The sequence below is a fragment of the Girardinichthys multiradiatus genome, chromosome 11, assembly GCF_021462225.1.
Source record: "Girardinichthys multiradiatus isolate DD_20200921_A chromosome 11, DD_fGirMul_XY1, whole genome shotgun sequence".
Classification (NCBI taxonomy): domain Eukaryota; kingdom Metazoa; phylum Chordata; class Actinopteri; order Cyprinodontiformes; family Goodeidae; genus Girardinichthys; species Girardinichthys multiradiatus.
Window position 1 is genome coordinate 21527020 of NC_061804.1, and position 19198 is coordinate 21546217.

General features: G+C 39.0%; 1 protein-coding gene across 1 annotated transcript in view; it reads left to right on the plus strand.

The window, feature by feature from the left end:
* The first annotated feature begins 6053 nt into the window (after nt 1-6053).
* Nucleotides 6054-19198, plus strand: part of nbeaa (neurobeachin a) — a 147512-nt gene continuing 134367 nt past the window's right edge. The window contains exon 1 of the mRNA XM_047378858.1: nt 6054-6640. Coding sequence (XP_047234814.1) covers nt 6311-6640 — 330 coding nt within the window. The 5' untranslated portion in view covers nt 6054-6310. The remainder of the gene's footprint in view (nt 6641-19198) is intronic.

Here is a 19198-nt window from a genome sequence, read left to right on the forward strand (position 1 = left end):
TTCATTAGGCTTTATAAGGAAGGTGATAATCTGTATAAACTGTATAAGTGGAGAGTGTAATCCTTAAAGCTTAATGTTGAACTTTGCTTTTTAAAATAAATTCCCTCTTAGAATAGTACAACTGTGCTCGTTTTTATTGTGGATTTTTTTCTAAGCTGCTTTTTAAAGACCTTTGTGGCCTCTCTTTAAATCTATCTGTATTGAACGAAATGACTGAGTGCGTCCGAAAATATAACCAACACACAGAACATATTTAGTCCCAAGATTACAGGGGATCTAAGCAATCTAAGAAAATAATACAACCAGAATGTGGACTTTGTTTGTTTCGCTTACAGAAAAAATCTCAAACTTAACAGATGTTGGAAATGCTAGTTGTACGTGCTGTACTAATTCCAGGACCCTTACATTACAGGAAACACACTACATTGATGCAATAAGTTTAAAAACTGCTGATAAAATAACTGCAGCGGCAAACCGCCAAACAACATGCAGCATTTTGGACTAGTTTTACTGTTTGCATGCTGTAAAAAAGGATTATACAGTTCCATCCATCCATCCATCCATCCATCCATCCATCCATCCATCATCTTGCTTATCTGAAATCAGGTTGCTGAGATAACATGTCTAGGGGAGAAACCCAGACATTCCTCTCCCCAGTCTACAGATTATTTTATTTATTAAGGAGAAAGGCTATCGACACAAATCTAGCCATGTGTGATTATCCACAAATGGAGGTGAAACCAAATTGCTCAAAAAAATGTTGATGATACATCCACAAGGTCACAAAATACCCAGAACAACATTTAAAGCCCCACAGGCCTCACTTGTCTTGGTTAAGGTCATTGAGCATGATTCAACAATAAAAAGAACCCAAATAAATTTGACATCCATTGCCCTGACAGAAGAGTTTTAAGGCATAATCCATTCTGACCAAACAGAACACAAAGGCACCACTTTCACCAAAAACATCTTGATGGTCCCCAAGACTTTTGGGAAAATATTTTGTGGACTGACAAGACAAATGTCAAAGGTGGAAGGTGTGTTTCCCATTACATCTATTGTAAAACAAAGGAACAGTTTATAATCTTGAAATTAGGCATACTTTGGTTATGCAGCGGGACAATACTCTGTGACACACAAGCAAGTCCACCTCTGAATGGTTCAAGAAAAAGAAAAATGAAGGTTTTGAAGTGACCTATTCAAAGTCCAGACAAAGATCTGACTGAGGTATCTTGATATGACCTTAAACAGTCTGTTTATGCTGTAAAACCCCCAATGTGGCTGTAATAATAAAATTTTGCAAAAGTAAAACTGGGACAAGATTTTTCTGTTTAGAGATTAACGAGTGATTGCCAGTTACTGCAGGTAGTTGATGTACAACCTGTTACTAGGGTTAGGGGGCAAAAACTTTTTCAAATAGGAAGAAATTGGATAACTTCGTTTCCTTAATAAATAAACTCATAATTTACACCAATTTTTGTTTATAATCAGGTTGTACTTGACTGTTTTTGTCTTTTTCTTAATATAAAACAATAGGTGTGCATTGTAGGTGTGTGGGAATAAATCTCAGGTTAGGATAACAACATAATAGCCACAGGGTTACATCTATAACAAAGCAATTAAAAACTGCTGAAGACAATGCATACAAAGAATTAAAAATGTATATGTGATTTTAACATTTGTTAAAATCACGTTTATGGAGAGGACAAATAATTATCAAGTAACAAATTCCCAGAAATTATTTGCAATTACTCTACTGACAAATTGAAGGAAGTCCCAGATAATTGATATGTTTTTTCACTTTGGTGATCATTCCATTTCTCATCTTTATCACACTCCCCCCCACACACATACACAGTCATAGAGAGATCGACACAGATTACACACAGCCATCTTGCTGATGACTCACATTTGTCTGTGAATTCAGGAAGTTATTACCTGTGTTTCCATCACTGTCTGAGGTCATCTCTCTATATCTCTGTATCCTAACAACAGAGTTAACAGAGAAATTACCATTTTACATTTCAGCCCTGATAAATCTACAGAGTATTTTAGCTTTTTGTGTTTTTTTGTGTCTCAGAAGCTCCAAAGCTATGTATGTAATACCACACAAGAAGCTGCAAGATAAACTGGAACTGGTAGGAAAATACCTACCTGACTGCAAGGGCTGCACATCTAGAAAGGAAAGACATGATATAGAAGACAAACAGGAGATTTAGAACTACAAGGAGGCTGAACGACGCTGATGCATTTCATCCAACCACCAGTCGGAACCCACTTTCTCTCATGATGGTGTCCTTTGTAGAATCATGACAAAGCTTCAGAGGAGTGCCTTTGTCTGAAAACAAAGACGAATGTGTTTGTGAGTGAGAGAACCTGCCGTTGCGCTTGTGCACATGTGTGTGAATCTAAGTGTGAGCGTGAATGAGAGCTACATGCCATGTGTTAGTTTGAGAAATAGCTTCTTGGAGGTGTGAGGGAAAGTGTGTAGCAGATGTGCACTGAGCAGAGTGTGTGATTGTCTCCCTCGATTTCTTTACGTTGAAGATTGGAGCTGAGGAGAAAATGAGTTGATCTCTGCCCATCTGTGAAATTCACTAATGATGTGACTTGGCCACACACACACACACACACACACACACACACACACACACACACACACACACACACACACACACACACAAACACACACGTTAGTGTGGTGTATTGTAAAGGCGTAGTGTAAAGACTATGTGAGCCACAGCTTGATGCCCATGTCAACAGTCAGTAACTCAAGGAGATAAGGGGGGAGACAATCAGGAGGCATGCCTGCCTGACTGAAAATGCACTCCAGCAAACACAGGCATAGAGAGAAAAACAAATCAGCCTTCATAACCTCCTTGTTAAAGGAAATCGTACCCAACAGATGTGCCCTACAGAAGAGCACATGGAGGGCGAAACAGGCTTATACTCAAACACACACATGCACACAGATTGTCAACTATATGGTGCATGAAGCCACAACGGGAAGCTTTGGAGCAAATATTTAAATGTGTGTTATTGGCTTGACCTGTGAGTCAATATTCAGATACATCAAAAACAGCTGAACATTTGTTTATATACGTGGTGCTTTTTGTTCTTATAGTTTGACGTTAATCTTTTACTGTTTTAGGTTAGTAAAGAATTAAAAAAGTTATTTCTGTTTGTTAAATACCAGTAAAATGAAAGAGAAATTCGTTCATGCGACTGGGCACACTTGAATTTTCTGTTATCAATTGCTTCAAAATCACAAGTTTACATACAGTTCCTTAGTATTTTGTAGAAATGATGAAAAAAATGAAATGAAATCACAGAAGCCTCATCTTTTTTGTGCCTTTTATGTAATGGTAGTTTATTGTTTCTTAATGTTCCCAGTTTCTTAATGCTAGTATATCAAATATTTGCTTTTGTTTGCATTTATGATGGAAAGTGAAAGTGCTTTAAATTTAACAAGGCCAACATCCTCTATAAAGGCTTTAATAAAAATGCGACTATGAAAAACAAGTATAATACTTAGGTTTCCCTGCGTTGTTGCAAGGGATACTTTAAATTGGACAACAATAAATTACACTTATTATAAGTGCAAGAAGCTTTGGTAAAAATAAATATAGATTTTGTTTTTATTATTTAGTTTATTTGTATGCCTTTTTTTTTTCTCTTATTTTACTTGAAAAAAAACTGTAATCCAAAATGAAGGTCAAAATATATTTTTATGTCATTAAATATTTTACAACTGCATCTGTGTTCAAACTGACTGGGCTTCAAAGCCGTCAGATTAAACCCTCTGCCTCTGAATATATAAACATTCTCTGCACGGAAACTAGAAACTAGACACCGTAAACTGAACACCTGAATTCCCCCTGAGTTCAACAAACAAAACCTTTAGAAAAACTGTTCTGTTTTTTTTTTTGCGTTTTTCCCACCCTGCATTACTATATTTTTGCCTGAGCAATCAATAACTATTTATGACAAAAATATGTGATCATAACAAAATCTTCACAAAAATCAAACTGTGCCTTGCAAGTCTGTGCTCTTCATGAACCAATGCATGGATGGTTGTTTTTCTGCTTCAGTACCCTCTCAGGGAGCCTTGAAGTGCGCATGCCGCACAAAGGGGCGTCAACATGGACCCATTTATGGAGGGCCATTGTAACACATAATTAAATCAAAGTCCTGTCAGAATTGTTTTGGAGATCTTAGTACTTCTATTAGTCTAAGTCAAATGGTATTTTTTTTATTTGGAAGAACTGAAACTGGTGTCACAATCCTTCAAATAAAATTTGTTTCAAATTCTCCACTTGCGAGATTTTGTTCAAAAATCACTTAGTTAAGGATATCTACAAATAAACAAAAAAATAAATGATAAAAAAAAAGCTGATAAAAACTGTGTTTTAAGATGTATTGTCAACACCAAATAAGTACTGCAAATATTTCCAAATCAGGTCTTTGTAATGATGACAAGTATCAATGAGATTATCAATTTATGTCATATGAGTTTTATTAGTATGAATTGCATTTGGCGTAACTGCTACTACAAGGGAAGACTTTTCTTGCTGTTATGTGAACTTGAAAGCCAGATGTTTAGGTGGCTATTGAAGATGTAATGGATAAATACATAATTTATAGTTTGAGATAAATTGTTTTTGCACAAGGTAAAGATGTCAGTGTTATGCACAACATATCTCAAAAGAAGACAGTGTGTTTTATTTTGCTTGACGAACTTTAATCGAGCGTACTTTTGCTAACATAACATTTGTTTTTACAGTGAATGGTTGTTGGTGAGAGATTTTTAGGGTCAAGCCCTACATGTAGAAGTAAGTTGCAATGTTTCCACTTGAAGACAGGAAGCAGTTATTAGATGACTGTGTGCTGTTTGGTTGAGCTGTGACATCAGTTTACTATACTCTTGATTTACTCCATTTTATATTCTTTCTAAAAAATGCAAACATAGATACTATCCCCTCATCATTGAAGTTAAAATGTTGTCAGACAGCAGAATACAAAAGTAAAAAAACAGTGCCATGTCTAACTTTCTTATAGAGATTTTTGTTTTATCAGTTCATGTTGTACATTAACAAAACCAGGATTGTGTTTATTCACATATATAATTCACATATATTGAAGTCGAGGATATGTATATAAGCACAGAAAATGGGAGAGAAAAAATTAAACAAACAAATGTACATCAGCTGGATGCTGTCTGCCAATACTGATTAACTTTACCTTAAGTAAGACTGATACATGAACATGACCAACTTTGCAATGGTACTACAAATTTATTGACAAAAGTCAAACTATGAGCATGAACAATAGTGGTTCTTCCTTGAATAATGCCACTCCTTATATACACCAAAACTACCATTGCACAAAAACAACAAAAGAGAGCTATTTTTGTGTTTGCACAAATATAGTAAAGGTTTCATAGGTCTTAAATTCTTTTTTAATGAATCTATGCTGAAAATAGACAACTGCAGTCAAGATTCCTTAAAAACACAAAAATACCCCTTTAAATTAGCGTCAAATGAGAAACTTTAAATCTGATACGTCACAACATCGTTCCTCATATTGTACAGCAACATTTAAACCCAGTGCCTGAGCTGTGGTCAAGACAGAGACTCCATTGACTTGACTAGCAAACATGCGACAAAAAACACATTTAGGATGCATGAGACCTACCTTTTGTTCCTTGATCTGGTGATGCCCCCAGGCTGTGCTGCTCTAGGCAGTGAGCCATATAATCTATTTTAAAAACTATCCCTGATCACAAATTTGTTCAGTTTGTTAATCTATGTGAACTAAACTTGCAACTGGTTCTGTTAATAAAATGCTTTCTTGTCAGTCCACGAATTCTGCATTTGGAAACATGGGGTTCGAGATGTTTGAAAGTTGTTTGGATTGCTTGGTAGTGCGAACTGCCTTACCTCTGTTTAAAATGTAGACAATTCAAATTATATGACATGTTGTCTTGCCATAATCACCGCACTGACTGCAACCTGCCAATGAGAGGGGAGACAGAGGAGAGAAAGAGAGATACGAACATAGGCTTCTGTCAAGGCGCTGTAGTTTTTTTTTCCCCCAGTAGCCTTATGCATCCCTACATATTTTCTGGTGGATAACGTGAATTTAGAAGAATTTACAACACCGGGTCTGTTTGTTTTTGTTTTATTTATTTATTATTTTTACTCCTCAGTGGATGGTTTGTGAGCAGCAGCAGCAGCAGACGCCCGAGCTTGTAAAGCAGGTGTGAGAGAAAGCGGCGACCGCTCCTCTCCTCCCTGTTTTCCAAGGGGAAATGTCGAGCGAGAAGCCGGTTTCAGCACCACCGGGCACTGCTTCCTCGCTCACGGACACAGAGCAAGACTTGCATCCCCCTCTTCCTCCTCCGCCGGCGGGCTCCTCCGCTCAGCCGCCGCCGCAGCAGCAGCAGGTCGCCGCGGGCGCTGGCTCCGGCTCCACCGGGGATAAGATGGTGTCTGCGGCCGGCTCTATGGTTCTCCCTGCCGGGGTGATCAACCCCGCGGTTCCGATTCGGAATATCCAGATGAAATTCGCCGTGCTGGTGGGCCTGATCCAGGTCGGGGAGGTTAGCAACCGGGACATCGTGGAGACGGTGCTGAACCTGGTGAGCTGATGCTGGGGAAAACACAGAGGAAGCCATAGAAAACAGTAGAATCGCTGCGCCCCAACTCGCTATGTTTTATTTACGAAGCTTCCTTCACTCTCCCCTTTTGGTTGTGTGGCTTTCAGGCGATGATGTCATTTATTTGTTCAGGGGATATAAACGGTTGCTTAATAACAATTTCTGCAGATAGAAAAGCTTTAGGGAGCGGAATAAATGAGGCTGTATTATTGTAGAGGCAGACAGAAGCATGTGACTCCACAAGGGCTTTGAGGGTTGTTCTAATCACCAACCATTGTTGACTAAATGACCGGATTCTTGTATGGTCCAAAGAAAGATACAGATCTATACAGAAAGATCTGGTGGACACTGGACACAATGCATTGTGGCTGTTCTCTTGACCTCGATCTGTAACCCGAAGTGATGCAGTAAACGACAAATAGTTTTGCGCACAACACCGTGACCCAAACGGCTTTTATTCTTGCAAAAATCACGCATGCATGCGTGATGTGTCACCTCTGAAACGCACGCATCCAGCATCATCGGACAAAGGCCTGACTTAGCATTATGCTATCCACCGACATCCGTATGCGTTTATGAGGAAAAAATATGCACAGGCCTATTGTTGCAAGCAGGCAGGCAGGCAGGGCCCTGCATCCTGCGCGCAAAGGGAGTGATGTATTGGTAGCCTTGAAGCGTTTAGTGGTTTATTTTACTCTGCCTCACATTGCTGTTATGTATGGAGCTGATATAGGTTGCAACCCTCCCCCCCATCTTTACTCTTCCATCAGAGGTTGTGTCGGTAATGCTGGGCCTGTCCAACACAACACATCAGAGAGGATTAATCCGGCTGAGGCTACTGAGATGACTAGTGTGCATAGTTACGAAACAGCCAAAATGTACATCAGACATATGTCATGGGGAGCTTTATGAAGGTACAGGATGTCTGTGTAAATAGTTTTAACCTCCTCCGTGCATGATGCGGTGGTGCTGCATATATATGGTACAAGAAAGAGGCTCGGACCCTTATTGATTCTCTTGTAAAAGAACAAGTTGAATGATGCAGGTATATTTTCAGATTTTAGCTTGCTGGAAAGTGACTATTTTGGGGATTTGTGTTGCCAGTGGCCTATTTGTTTCTCCCACTGGCTGCCTAGAGCCATCCTGATTTGGGTTGCCTCTTATCTCTCAATCATCTATTGGTACTGCTCAGTGCAGCAGAGGGCTTTGCTTGCTCTCTCCAATCTGGTCTCCTTCTGGAAGGGACGGAGAGGAGTGATGCTGCATGCACAGGCTGGTTTGGCTTGGCAGAGCAGTGCCATGCATTTAAAAGCAGGTGGAGAGGGGTTGAAGGAGAGTGGGGGAGGAGAGGAGAGATCGAGTAGGAGGAGGAGGAGGTAGGATGCTGCAGTGGCTATGTGCTCAGAAATCACCAGCTGATGCAGCGGAAGAGGAAAGGACTCTGGATTGGTCCACATCAGATCAGGGAAAGCTTATCAGAGCATTCAGCTGAAACACACTCTCAAGTATTGTAGGCAAACACCTTCTTTTTGTTTCAGTTGTTTCCGATGCGTTTAATTGCGAATCCCGCTCTGATGCGGCAACACACACAAGGGCCTGATACCCTGATGAACTAAAGCACTATGTCTTGGTCAAACAAAGCTTTACTTGCTAAATCCTGAGTTGAACAATCAGTTCTGGTTGCAGGGCTGCCAATAGCTAAGCCTGTTAGGGAATTCTGTTGCCCAGCTCTTTAATTAAAAGACTTGAAACAAAGAGGTGTAGAGGCAGGAAACCTCAGTGGTCATGCTGCTGGTACAATGAGTCCACAGTGACCCAAAAGCTGATCCATTATTCCTGTCAATGTGGGAGACCACAGCAGCCACATTCCCTGCTCACCGTTGCTGTATTGATCGGATCCCACTGTGCTCTGGGTGAGCAGCTGGTTTGTCTGTTACAGCAATACATCAGAAGATGGTGCATACTGTTTGTTCTAAATGACAGTCTTGCAGATGAGGGAAATGAATGATGCCATAAAAAAATTAAAAGGGTATGACTTTTCATTTTTATGCAAATAGAACATGCAGTGCATCTAAATAAATATATTCATCTACACACAATGTTTGTCAAGTTCTGATACTGCAAGCTGCTTGGCTATAATCTTTAACAAGGCATCAGTGTTGTCAAGGCAACGCTACTCTTTAGCTGCCTGCATCCAGAAGCTGGACCTCCTGGTGTTGTTTTCCACTTCCGGGCTGCTCTGCCTGAAACTCTTACAGTGTTTGTTTTTTCTTTTTCGATACGTGGCTCTACTGGTATATGTTATTATTACCAAGGCTTAAACAACTGGGAAATAAGCAGCTAGAATGATCGAAAAAGATGTCGACTAGTAAGCTCCATTGTTTTGGAATGATAAGCGATTAAGCTTGGTTTATAAACAGATGGATGAAAACGTCATGTGGTTTATTATCAGATTTCACTAAAGGGTTTTCTTAACTCTTTCTAGCACAACATAAGGTAGCTATGTTTTTCTACTAGTGATGTAGACTGTGGCTCAGTAGGAAGAGTAGTTGTCTTGCAATCAGAAGGTTGTGGGTTTGATTCCAGCTTCCTCCTGCCATATGTCAATGTGCCCCTGGGCGAGGCACTTAACCTCAAGTTGCCTACCGATCTGCGTATCGGTATATGAATGTGTGAGCGTTAGTGAGTGCGATTGGGTGAATGTGGCTCTAGTGTAAAGTGCTTTGAGCGGTCTGTATGACTGGAAAAGCGCTATATAAGTTCAGTCCATTTAACATTCAGTCCATGTAGCGATACATCTAGCTTACAAGACGAGACGATACGCCACACTGGGTCCCTAAGATGAGATTTGAACAATATTTTTTTAGATAACCCACAATCCTTATTTAATTTTGTTTGACAAATACATAAAAACGTTTTACCAATCCAACTATGTTTTTTTTAAAGAATTCATAATCAGTGTAGAACTTATATTTGTTTCCATGTTAGACAGGTTTGTTTAATTTTAATCAGGACTTCATGCCACAAAAAACAACAAAAAAATAAACAAACACTGAAAATGCTCTCCTTATCAGTTTCACATGTAGAATTCAAATTTCATGAATCCCAAACTGTGTTTTGAAGAATCTCTGTTTAGTGAAGAATTATCCAGTACAGATTTGACCAATCTAAGTATTTCAGATTTTCAACTAGATATGATCCAAATGTTTCCAGACTTCTAATGAAAAACTGTGAAATAGCTCATTAGTTTATTACTGATTGGTCATTAGTAGGGCCGGTTACTGGTATCAAGATATATCACGGTTTTAAAAAGTTTTGTTTTAATTACGGCTAAAAAGCTCTCTGTCATACCCCTCTTAGAATGATGTTGTTTTAACAAAAGGTCGAAGGAAGTGCCACAGAGACTGGACTTTTCTCTGGCTGTATGCAGTAAAGCAGAGCGGCCTCTCCCCCACCTGTTGCTGTGCACTGACAGCGGAAATAATGTTACTCTTTTTGTGCTAACAAGTAAGACCTGTTTGGCCATTTGGAAATTTTGTCAGTCATGCTGGTTTTGCTTGTATAAAGCAAGAAGGCAAAAAGGCATAGTATTCTGTGCAGTTTACCTTAAAACAAATACTAAAATTAAGTGTTCATTCAGACTTTTTGCTTAGGTGTAGTAAACTACAAAGCAGATGCTAACTTTCTTCGTTTGTCAACTGTTTTGTTTTGTGCAAAAGTACCAAGTCATTTGGAGTTGATTTCAGAAATCGATGTTTCTTTTCTCACTTTGAGTTCTGAGAATTGAATTAATTACAGCAGCTGTGAGATGAATTAAAAGAAGATCTTTAGTTATCTTTTTACCAAGAAATACTCAGCGCTTTTCTACTTTCAAGCTTCAGACCTCTCATTTTATTGTTGACATGGAGATATTCACTTGATGACTTAGTAGTTCTCTTCAAGGCAAAAAGCTTAGATTAAGATGCCATATTAGAAGGTGGAGTACTTCATGGTGTAGTGATGGACCAATTTACAGTTTGTGTCATCCCTTTGGAAGACATTCCTTTTTTTCCTGCTCACTGACTAGATAATGGTCAGTCGCTTCAGTTCACAGCCTTTCCTTACTTGACACGTTGTGATGCTTCCTATTGTTACAGAGGGAAGCCAGCTGAGCAGCGGTGTTTGTTGACAAAAGGGTTGGCATGTTTGACTTCTTTATCTGAAGCATGCTGTCACATATTTATTTTATGCAAACACTTGGGACATATTTCAGATACATCTTGAGTCGGCCTTGTCAGTCTGAGAGAGCCTTCCAACGACACCAATTGTGCTTATTTATAGGCAGCTTTATCCAGCTGCGAGGCTTTTTTTAGGATCGAAAGCAAAAGTTTGTGTTGGGGTAGAAATTGACTGAGTCCTCGTGATGGATTTTTGTGTATTTTTCTTACATCCTTTTTCGATAGATGAATGTGTTCTTGCTCTCTCTGTCCTCACCTGAGCCCATTTAGAGGTCCCAGTAAATCTCTGCCAGCAAGCGTTTCATTATCCTTGTTCTCGCGCTGTAATATTACAAAGGTCTTGATTCCATGGTGACTTGTCAGACTAGATGAATAAATCAGTCTGGAACACACAGACTCGCCAAATTATCACGATAAATAGAAACGAAATGAAAATAAGAAGGCAGGGTGTTAAAAGAAAGATATGGTACTGGGTTGTCATCTGCTCAACGATGCGTGACACTTTGCTGTGCTGAGGTGTAACTTGCAAGATTTCAAAGAAACCTGTCATCCATTTTCAAAATCTGTTCTGTGGCAGGCACCCCAGGGTGGTCTGAATAACTCCACAAAACAGAGTGCAATCAAAGTGTTTCTCAGGCTTGCCCTGTGGCTGCAGACCTAAAGCCTGAGACACCTATTTCCTGCAACGTCTATAATCTCCTCAAATGTCTACGCAGAGGGAAACAGTGTGACGTTGTGTGCCCGGGTAATCAAGCAGATGAGTGTTCCACTAATAGACTTAAATCTCTGATTAAATTATGTTTTGCTATAGTGTGTGATGACATCATCTTTTATGTTAATGTAACAGATTTTCAAAATAGGAAATGATTTTTAGTTACATGCTCTGTATTTATTTCATTTATATGGCTGAAATGGTTCAGTAACTTAGAGTACCAACTATGTACCAGAGTGTTAATCTCACAGACTTTGCATACAATTTAATTGATGAGGCACAATCCAGTGAATTTGCACTTTTTTTTTTTTATTTACTCATAACTGACGCTATAATTTGATCTCATTAGCTCATAAATCAGAATCAGAATCAGCTTTATTGCCAAGTTCATACATACAAACAAGGAATTTGACTCCGGTACACTTTGCTCTTTTGTTCTGTTTTTGCATTACAGAATATACAAATTTACAATTTACAATATACACATATATAATAAAAAGGTACATTTGCAACATCTGTATGCTGTTGTTCTGTACTCTATTGAATGTTCATCAGAGAAACAGCCTGGGGGAAGAAACTGTCTCTGTGGCGGCTGGTTTAATGAACAGTGCTCTGTAGCGGCGGCCTGAAGGTAAAACTCTAAACAGTTTATGTGCAGGGTGTGTGGGGTCTGCAGAGATTTTAGCAGCTCTTTTCCTGATCCTAGACCTGTATAAGTCCTGGATGGAGGGAAGGTCAGCCCTGATTATTCTCTCTGCATTCCTGATTATTCGTTGCAGTCTGGACCTGTCCTGTTTTGTGGATGATCCAAACCATTCAAAGCTCTATCTTATGTGTCATAGAAAGTACATCTGGGATAAATTGGTTCAGTTTGCAAGAAGTCACTAGAAGATGCACTAAATGTGATAGGGGATCAAACATCTTTATGGAGACAATCTTTTAATGCATTTAAGGCTGAAATAAGATATTAAAACAGCTCGTTTATAGAAAATATCATAATCACAATTGTTTTGGTTTATATTCAAATGAACATTATGATTACTCCTTGAGCTTGAAAACTCATTAAGTGCATTAGTGAGTATTCCTGCAAAGCAGAATTTGGCCAAGTAATTTTAAAAAGAACAGTTTCTGTGCTGTTTAAATGGTTTTTGTGTTCAAATTAATTGCAACACAAAATTGAAATCAAAATTGAAATAATTGCGTAGCTCTGAATTAACTGGGGCCTGGAAGAATATTACAAGAGTATGTCTCCTTTTTCGCTTTACGACTGATTAGGCATGGCTGACAGTGTTTTCTAAAACCCTTCCAGGAGAAAGTGTTGCATCCAGCTGACGAGCAGTCCGCAGCAGCGTTTGGGGGGAGTGGCAGGGCTGCACTGCTCTAGTTTCCTTTCAGCTTGAGAAAACCACAGTGTGACACAACATTTTAGCTATTTTGAAACTGTAATTGTTTAAAACCTCAGCACGCTTTGACGAGGTAACCACCACGTCTACATCTGACAATGTCCAAGTAATCAGAATTTATAATTTATGGAGGACTTTCATAACATAAAAACATAGAAATGTAATATCTACAGTTGTGCTTTTTAAAATGTCATGTTTTGGCTACAAAAACTCTAGATGATTTTATGATTACTTACCACAAAAGTTGGGGAACCCCTGCAGATCTTTGTGATCGGAAAGCTCAAACTGTGTTAATTTTTTATAGATGAGGCAAACATGAACAGCTTTGTGTACATATTTTCTTTTCTATGTAATGAAGAAATGGAAAGTCCCATTCACTTGCAGATAATTCGAGCTGTAAATTTGCCATATTTCTGTTAAAGTCTGACTTGATTTTTATAAATCAGCAGAAAAGCCATTGTAGCTTGATGAAGGGAAGGTGCAAACTTGACCTTCAGGCTAATTTCACTGCAAGCAAAAAAATCAAAACATATCTAAAGATAATCAGATAATTCAACAAATAAATATCTCAAAAAGACAATCCACATTTACGTTATCCATCCTGAATCTCCATTAAAATAAAGGATTTGCTGCAGTTTGCCCCTGGAGTCTGTAGTCGGTGAATAATCTTAGAAAACAGTTAAAGCAGTGCTGCTCCTGACCCAAGGGACAACAGGAAATGTTTTAACATAGATCGACCTGCCACTTAAACTGCCTGCACACACATACACTGTTTCGTTTTCTCCCTTTCACTTTCACATCTATCTATGAAGAAATGGAGGACAGAGGGTGTGGCTTCAACTGCAAGGTCATGAATGACTTTGCTATCTATCACACAGCTGGGCTGTCCTGGCCCCTGTGTGAGCCATTTGGAGTGAGAGAGACAGACAAAGTGATAGAAGGAAGAAAAAGGACGATTGGTTAGTGTCTCTTATCTTAACTGTCGATAGCAGTACCGGGAGGAAGACTGTGATCCTCAGGAAGGGAAGTTATGAGGAGGAGAATTCAGAGGGAATATTTAAAAGTCTCAGATTGTCCCTCAGGTGCTATTTCCATCGGAAGTGTGGCACAGGTCCAGCTGTATGATGTTCTGTGGGGGTCTGATGAGCTTGGGGCCCCCCTGTGGAGCTTCATCACACCGTAGGTATCTCTGCTTACCCTTTCTCTGCTCCTGGCGGCAGGGGAGCAAGACACAGCAGGAGTCTCATGGAGACGGTGCGCACAGTTTCTAAACAAATCACAAAGCACATTAGTGAAATGTTGAAATGCTGAGTTATAATTGGACCTTTTTCCCCTCATCATCAGTTACCTGTCATGCAGGAGGGTGAGCTTCTAGCTTGTTAGCATAGCGTGCATTTGTGAAACCAAGGTCTGTAGTTGCAGCTTAAACGCACTTAAACGACTTGTTGGATAAATCAAGAAACATATTTTCCCCCACTAATACCTATTAAAGCACCCAATTAAAAACAGAAATCTCAAGTTGTCCCCTAAACTGCACACTCCGTCACTCCCAAATCCTCTTAATAGCAGCTTTTTTTGATCTGCTTTTGAAGCAGGATGATTCTTATGAAGGTGGAATGCTGATTGCTGCTGTTCTTTTTGACTCGAATTATAATTTTTTTATGTTAAACTCTCCAATTTGTCTGCACATGTAAGAAGCCCTGCGTACTTTATGTCCTAAAGCGCCTAAATTCTGCTCTGCTTCTCTAAATTCCTCTTCATCCTCTTGTTAGCTTCCATTTCCAGATGGTCGGATTTGTTTCCGAGGATAAGCCATGTGAGATTTTAAGTGAGGTCTCCCGTCTGGAAGTGAGAAAAGAACGTAAAGTGTCCCATCCTTGCTTGATGACAGCTTTTGCTACCTCTCTCCGTTCCTTTATTCTCTCAAAGCACATATATGTCCTCCTCACCCCTGAGCATAATCTGGTCCCTCAGTCCCTGACTCTCGATCTGGGTGAAGCCGCTGGTGAATGATCCCTATTATGGCGAAGTAATGGAGGTCTCTGCAGTGTCATCACTCTCTGGTTTCTCAGCCTCTACCACTTTCTTGTTTCCCACATTTACAAAAAACCTGGTGATGGAACCATATGGCTGCCATCACCTTTTACCTCTGTGGTAGAGCTCTTGTAACCGAGGTTGGAGAGTTGAAGAGAGAGACGGGGGAAGATAAAACAAGGCTTACAGGCCAAGAACTGTGGAACCGAGTGCAACAGCTAAAATGACAAATTTTTAGATTAACAATATGTTTTCAGGGTCTTTAAATCACTGATTTTCAGTCCTGGTACTCAGGAGCCACTGTCCTTCATATTTTAGCTGACTCTCTGCTCCAGCACACCAGTACTACAAAAGACTATAAATTACCCATTTATTTAAGAGGCGACTGTGGCTCAGTAGGAAGAGCAGTCATCTTGCAATCAGAAGGTTGTGGGTTTGATTCCAGTTTCCTGCTGCCATATGTTGATGTGTCCCCGGGCAAGGCACTTAACCTCAAGTTGCCTACCGATCTGCGTATCGCTGTATGTGTGTGTTAGTGAGTGTGATTGGTTGAATGTGGCTCTATTGTAAAGTGCTTTGTGTGGTCTGTATGACTGGAAAAGCCCTATATAAGTTCAGTCCATTTACCATTTAAGTCAGGTGTGTGGAGGCTCTGAAATGCCTAAAACATGCAGGACAGTGGGTCCTGAGGAGCGGGATTTAAAACCTTTGCTGTAAACCACACTGAAAACTCATACTTTCACTTGCTTTATTGCAAAAATTATCTTACATCTGCCAAAATTTAAGTTTAAATGTAATCAGAGTTGAACCAGACATTTAGGAGTTCTGCATGGAACTGGGTTTTCAATATTTATTTAAATGAAATATTTTTCATTTAAATAAATATACATAATTAATTTACACGGTGGCGCAGTTGGTAGCACTGTTGCCTTGCAGCAAGAAGGTCCTGGGTTTGATTCCCGACCGGGGGTCTTTCTGCATGGAGTTGGCATGTTCTCCCCGTGCATGCGTGGGTTCTCACCGGGTACTCCGGCTTCCTCCCACAGTCCAAAGACATGCCTGTTAGGTTAATTGGTCACTCTAAATTGCCCTTAGGTGTATGAATGAGTGTGTGCATGGTTGTTTGTGTGTTGCCCTGCGATGGACTAGCGACCTGTCCAGGGTGTACCCCGCCTCTCGCCCATAGACTGCTGGAGATAGGCACCAGCTCCCCCGCGACCCACTATGGAATAAGTGGTAGAAAATGACTGACTGACTGAATTTAAACAAATTCTCGATATAAATTTATTTGGAAGTCAGTCTGGCTGTTATGAGATTCTCTCAGCATCTTCAGTAAAATATACCATGGCTCCGTGGTATTAATAAATAAGATAAAAAAAAAAAAACATGATCCAATTCTTTAATGGATTTTCGATAACAAAATAGGACTGTTATCTAAAACAAATGAGTTGAAATCAATTAATTTAAATTACTGATATAAATTACTGATATATATTACTGAAGTACTGATACTGATATATCTGTAATTTGCACAACATCAGTGTAGCTAACGGTCATTAGCAAAAGCTAACGACTCAATTAAAAGCCGTTGAGTCTTCACTTGGAATTCATTTTTTAAGAGGATACAGACAATTCACATCACAAAAAGACGAGTATTCATGACATACAGAATATCCATACAGATTATGTAGGAATCTTGAAGTTATAAAATAATACATTATATGAAGATGCTGTAAAACAGAAGAAACAGAAATATAGTTTACAGTAATATTGTTGCATATAACAACTGAATTAAAAGTAACTTGTTAAAAAATGAAATTTAACAGCTTTTTGCACCACTATGAGCAAAAGACAGCAACCATGTAGCTTGGTTGTTAGCCATCATCAAAAACCTATTCTGTTTCTTGTTCTAACAAAATAAGAGACTTTTGTGGTGCTACAGAATATGTTTAAAGCTAAACGTTAAAACCGTGGGAAGATTTAAGATGCTAACATTAATATATTTAAATGTTTTTGCTGTGTGCATGTCGACTATGCTGGTCGGTGATTGTTACGGTATGATAACGTTGAGTAAAACTACAATAATTTTATGTTGTGACAGCATAAACACAGATTAAAACACATAACATAATATAATTGCTTTCAGTTTTGCTACTGCTGCTACAATAACATCATGATTACGCCACAAAAATGTTATCCATAACATTTATTTGTTGTTATTTTGATACATAGACTTAATCCAAATAAAGAATGCACACCTGCCAAATATAGTAGGAGTTTTCATGTGCTTATTGTGTACAATATGAAACCTTTTTGCTGTAATGCTCTTTATAGAGACACATACTATAAGTAAAGTATAACAATCTGATATGAGCTGGTTAAACTCAAGTAGCCAAACAGCTGAAATTGTCATTCTTGTCAGTGAGGAAAAAGTGTAGTAGTTTTTTTTCAGTAGTGCACAGCAACATGCAGTTAAGCACAGGGCTATACTACTTTATGTTCCATACAGCCAGAGAAAACTTTGATCATTTAATTCACACTGCATTTTAGATATAAAAAAATAATAAAGAGTGAAACTTGCATTTCCAAATTATACTAATAAAAATGTTAGGGTGTTTTCCTTGGATTTTTACATTTTTAGAGTAAGATTATATCTAAATAATATGCTGATTCTTATCATGTCTACTATCTTCCTCTTTTGTCATTGTTTCTTTATTGTGACTGTCTGCTTCATGCCATTGTGTCTGGCTCTTTTATGTGTGTGAGTGTGTTTTTTGGAAAGTGCATTTTGGATGGTTGTGATTGTGATAGGCTGGGGCTGTATGGAATTTTCACACACAGCATTTGGATCAAAACCAGTGCTCAGGCACTGATGTGGCTTTGTACACATCTCTCTGGTTTGTGTGTGTATGTGTGTGTTTCTTCCTGTCTGGCAGCCCTAAGCAACAGAAATATTCATATTCTAACAAGCTGCTTTGTTGGAGTCACCTGATGTTTTTGTGGCACCGAGCGTGTTGATAAATGAGCGTTTTTGCAAAACCATAGCTTTAGTCTCCTCTATCCACTTTCATCTGTGCCTTTTCTCTGGCAGCACACTTCTACTCATATATAAGAATGCAGAAAAGAGAAAAAAAGCACATACTTCTCTCCTTGTAGCCTACATCATTGCCTGGCAGGGGTGATTTTATATTCATGCTGGCCTACTTTGCCTCCCTCCCTTGGCTCTGCACACACATACACCACACATCTGCTGTACTGGAAGTATAACTGACTGTGGTAGCTATTCATCATGCTGCTTGGTGCAGTAGCCGAAGGTTGATTATAGCTAACTTGTGTGTTTGTACCTGGGGAACTTTAGTATTCCACATTAGACAGCCAGAGTTTTCCAGCACTTCTCATGCATCTCCCTGCAGCCTGGAAAACACTGTCAGTGGTTGTTACAAGTCATTTAACACCACATTAGGCTGGTTAGGACATATACACTCTCTATCGAGCCAAAACATTTCCTACGTCTCTGTCTTTCCATCTTTACTCTGCGTGGAGGAAAAATAAACCTTAACTAGGTGAGAGCTATGTTACCCAAAGGATTTATTTTAATAAAACCACATTAGTAAAAGCTGAAAGATGTAGATGGGATATAAAATTAGATTAGTAAAAAAATTTTGAATATGTAAAGCTGCCTGGGTTGCTCAGCAGCAGTGTTTTTATCCACTTGATAAACAAAGGGCTATGGTTTGTATCAGTGAGGGATGCAACAATGGTTTTGTTATCTGTTCTGACAATAACATTCTCTATTAGGGCTGGATGTCAGTTGACTGTTGTGAACAACTGATATTAAATCATTTTATACCGATCTTAAATGTCATCAATAATCTCACAGAACATGCTGTGAAATAAGTTTAGAATGGAAGGTCTTTTGCTGTTTTACTTTCAACAAAGAACAAGTGGTACATTCCTTTAATTCTCTGGTAAAACTGTAAAAACAAGTTGTTAAAATTAAGAAAATGGCCAGAAAAGAATGCTTGGGTTGTACTAAATAAAAAAAAAAAAAAAGACTTATGGAAAAGATGATGGCAAGATGAGAAACAATTCTCTTAAATTTGAATTTGTTAGGCTGCAGAGCCCACAACTGGATAGCTGAAGGATGTTAGCAACAGCGAACTACCATGTACCC